General features: G+C 34.5%; 1 protein-coding gene across 5 annotated transcripts in view; it reads right to left on the bottom strand.

The window, feature by feature from the left end:
* LOC102671460 (AT-rich interactive domain-containing protein 5B-like) overlaps nt 1-4,066 on the bottom strand; it is a 106,117-nt gene that overhangs the window by 26,545 nt on the left and 75,506 nt on the right. Inside the window, exon 3 of one of the 5 annotated variants that reach the window (XM_031514269.1) lies at nt 923-1,996. The exons of the other annotated variants lie outside the window; for them this stretch is intronic. Within the exon in view, the coding sequence (XP_031370129.1) occupies nt 1,961-1,996 (36 nt within the window). The 3' untranslated portion in view covers nt 923-1,960. Of the gene's footprint in view, nt 1-922; nt 1,997-4,066 lie in introns of those variants that run through there. 5 annotated transcript variants of the gene reach the window in all.

A 4,066-nucleotide genomic window follows, 5' to 3' on the forward strand; every position in this document is an offset into this window, starting at 1 on the left:
TTAATTGATTTGTAACAAGAGGGTGGCATGAATTGCACAAATTGCACACGAACCGTGACAAGAAGGGGCCGAGAAAAAAGCGATTCGCGGCAGGTTGGTTGGGATGGAAATAAAAAGGAAACTCGACGAAAGTAACTCCTTTTTACTCGGTTGGTATTGTAGCGTTCATAAGGGTACTCTGTATTCGCCTAAGTAAACTAAGAACGAAAGCGTTGCCGCGGCACTGCCCACAACCCACAAATCCCACATGAACGTATCTACCATAAAGTCGTGATAGTGAGCAGGTAAATACCCATACATTGATCACGATCGTGTGAACGGGCCTTAAGCATCTGCCGCTGGACACATACAAGCGCCCAACGAAATGGCATGAGCGCAAATACAAACGAATTTCAACCTGTCGAGTTCATTCGGTTAGCCACATGTACAGTTACATACGTCTCAACTACTACCTGTAGCAATTCAAAGGTTAATGTCGCTCGAAGGACCGATTCCTTTCCCGCCATTATCGTCATAGCCGTCGATATTAGCGCCATCTCCCTTCACTAATGCAAGCCCAATACACTGTAGACTGTACACTTGTCCCTTTCAGTATCACGAAAAAATACGATCGAAACTTTTATTTTCGTCCACATTCTTTAGCTATGGGTTCGTTCACTTTTTTAGTAGCGGTTACAACCTTATGCACATCGCGACCGCGGACTAATTTCGTTTAAGCGGGATCACCGCGCGGGGAGTTGCAGCTGTCCGCTTATCGGCGAAATTGGCTTTTCAGGATCTCGAGTAGGGTGGCGCTCGATTCGAAAAGAAAACAAAAAAGAACGGAACATCATGCGCGATAAAAAATATAACGTAATTTCTTTTTTTTTTTTTCATGGTGATTGTTAAAAAGATTGTTAAAATTGTTCTTCTTTCTTTTTTCTTCTTTTCTTGAATAAAAGAGTATGGCCGAATAAGAACAGAAATCTTAAGTTCATAAATCTCTTATGTTCCTTTTTACGAACTCTCGGATCGTTTCTCGTGATTACACATCAAAATTCGTTTTGTGCCATCGAGGGAGTAGACAGAAAGCAATAAAATGGTATGTAAGACCTAAGAATCGATGATCGATTGCTTATTCGTCAATTTTTCTCATATCTCGTCAGAAGGCAGCAGAAAATGAAAAATAAAAAAGAATTCAATAAAAGTAATTGAAAACTTCGAAGGAAACAAAATTTTTACTACTTTGTATTCTTCTCTTCTTTTCTATATATTATTATTATATTTATTAGTATCATAAATATTAAAATTTCCATTGAGAAATATAATAAATAATAAATATAATAAAATATTTAATCAAAGAAAACTGTGTGTAAACGGAAAAATTTATATTTTCAAATATATTATATTATGTATTACGTATTCATAAAAATTCAACAATTTATAACAAAATGTATTCTACCTGAAAAGGTCTCAAATACATATATTTTCAATATTATTTCATTTATTCATATTATTTTTGAAAAAAGAACACTCATAATTTTCCGGTGTCTCGAATAAAAACCGATCAACGATCGTGCTAATAAAATATCCGATAAATTTCGGTGACTAAAAATCAAAAAAAAAAAAAAAAAAAAAAAAGAAACGAATTACACAAGAGGAAGAATTGAATTGATTTTTAAAATCAATAATTTTGATTAGATCGAAAAGAAAAAGAAAAAAAAAAAAAGAGAGAAATATTAATCGATTAATACGCGAGAGAGGAGTGAGGCCATTAAATTACCAACTTCTGTCATAATCTATCTCACCTCTGGCCAGTTAAACTTGGCTAATAATTCGCCAGATTGGCGCCGGCAGTAGGCATGCGCAACAAAAACCAATAACACTGGCTCTCTCCACTTACCCATACAGAGTAGCTCTATGCTCCGCTATAGCTTCCATTTGGCACCCCTGGTCCACCCCTGTCGTCCCCGATTCCTCCCTAACCCCGAGATCCTCGGCAACCATGCGAACCATGCTGCAGCAACAACGTACCAACACCGTATTACTAGAGATGGGAATAAACCTGACTCGAATGGCGTCCATACGTGCTACGTTCGAAACGTTACGAGCATCACGAAACCTTTTATCGACTTCTGTTTTTTCATCGGTAGAAAAATCATGTTGGTCGAAAGAGAGAGAGAGAGAGAGAGAGAGAGAGAAAAAAAACATCGCCCGATGAATTATTTATGTTACGAATAAATATTATCCCCCCTCCCCCTCCTCTTCCCCCGCACGAAATATAATCAATCTCTTTTTATGCCTCCATACGAAACATCGAAAAACACATGTTCGATCGGAAAATCGTATTTTTCGATTGGGCGTACGAGCGACGATAATCGATCAGAATTACGGTCCCGTCCCATTTCTGTCCACATTCGATTCATCGAATCAAGCTTTCGGGTCAGTTCCAGTTCACAAACACTCCACGACTCGATTCCATTTCTACGTGACAGCGTTCTAATATATCCATGGTGAGAGCACATACCGGACCGAATTCGCATAAATCTGGTGGTACACGTAATGCTCGGTAGATGGCGATTGAGACCGGGCAGAATTTATGTTTTATTTGGACAATCTGACGAATTTACTTGGCAAGAGACGCCCGACCGTCTCTCGTTGTACGAGAGTTTAATTAATTAACTGTATCTGGGATAGGACAAACCTATAATAATAATAACGTCATTCTGTGTGGGTGGAAATTTCGGATCGTTTCGAAATGGTGTGCACGTCAAAAACTAGAGATCGATACTTGATTGATTGATGATGTACTGTTCTATCGTTTTTTTTCATCAATGTGGATACAACTTAAAGTCAAATTTATTCCAAGTGTTAGTGAATTTATGTGTTGTGATGAAAGAAACTGTGCTTTTGAATTGAAATGTTGAAATGAAAATTTGAACAAGTGTTACAATTCGATCTTTTTATAGATTACCGTAGATCGATATCAGTTTATGTTGTTACCTCTTAATAAATTTCCACTTATGTTATGTAGAAAAGAATATTCATAAAATATTAAATTATGTAATAATATAATTCGGGTAAAGATAGAAAATTTTTAATTTTATTTTAAATACTCATAAGAATTAATATTAAATAAATGTTAAAAATTATTATAAATTTAATATCAATGAATATTCGTTTCACGGAATTGTACACGATTGTAATGTACTTGTTCGTCATAAAATCGAGTTGGAAAATTTGCGGAAAATCGACTATTGATTGAATACAGAGAAAAAAAAAAAAAAACGATTGGGAATTTTTATTCTTGAATAAAAATTCTTGAAAATATCCCCGTTTGGTAATCCCGCGCATTACATTAATAGAATCAGAATTTTTTTTCATCCAACGTTCTATCGATTAGACGTCACGATTTAGAAGATAGATCATATTGTTAATCGTAATAATGAAACGGGTCAAAATCAAATTTAATTAATATACACGGCTCGTGCGTTACAATTGCAAATAAAACGCGATACGACCATTTAATCGATTCCTCCTGTTAATAGCCAGAGTAACAATTTAATTAAATATTTTGCTAATTACTTCAATTTACGATTCAATTGCATATATTATAAAATTTACTATAATATAAATGATAATTAAATTTGATTATAAATAAAAAGAGATTGGAAAAAAAAAAAAAAGAGAGAAAAATTCAGAATATCGTAAACGAATATAAAATTAGCATTTATGCATATGTGTATGTATGAGAAATGTGAAGAAAATGTACGTATAAAAAGATAAGATTAATTTGATAAAGAAAGAAATGAATTAACGTAAATAAATCGATTCTGTCAGTCTCCGTATTTTATGAATTATATCTCTGTAGGAAACGTTGCCACTGTAGGAATGTATTATGTAAGTCACGCTCCTGAATAAGAGCCTTTGCAAACACTGCATTGATTTTGTGCGTGTACATACATGCGATATCCAACTTGAAACACAAAGTGGCGTTAGGTAGCCGCCATGTTGTACTCGTCTCGTGTATATCAATTTCTCGTTATTTTTTTTTTTTTTTTTTTTTTTTTTTTTTTTTTTTTTTTTT

Source organism: Apis dorsata, unplaced genomic scaffold (assembly GCF_000469605.1).
Source record: "Apis dorsata unplaced genomic scaffold, Apis dorsata 1.3 scaffold_946, whole genome shotgun sequence".
NCBI classification, from domain to species: Eukaryota; Metazoa; Arthropoda; class Insecta; order Hymenoptera; family Apidae; genus Apis; species Apis dorsata.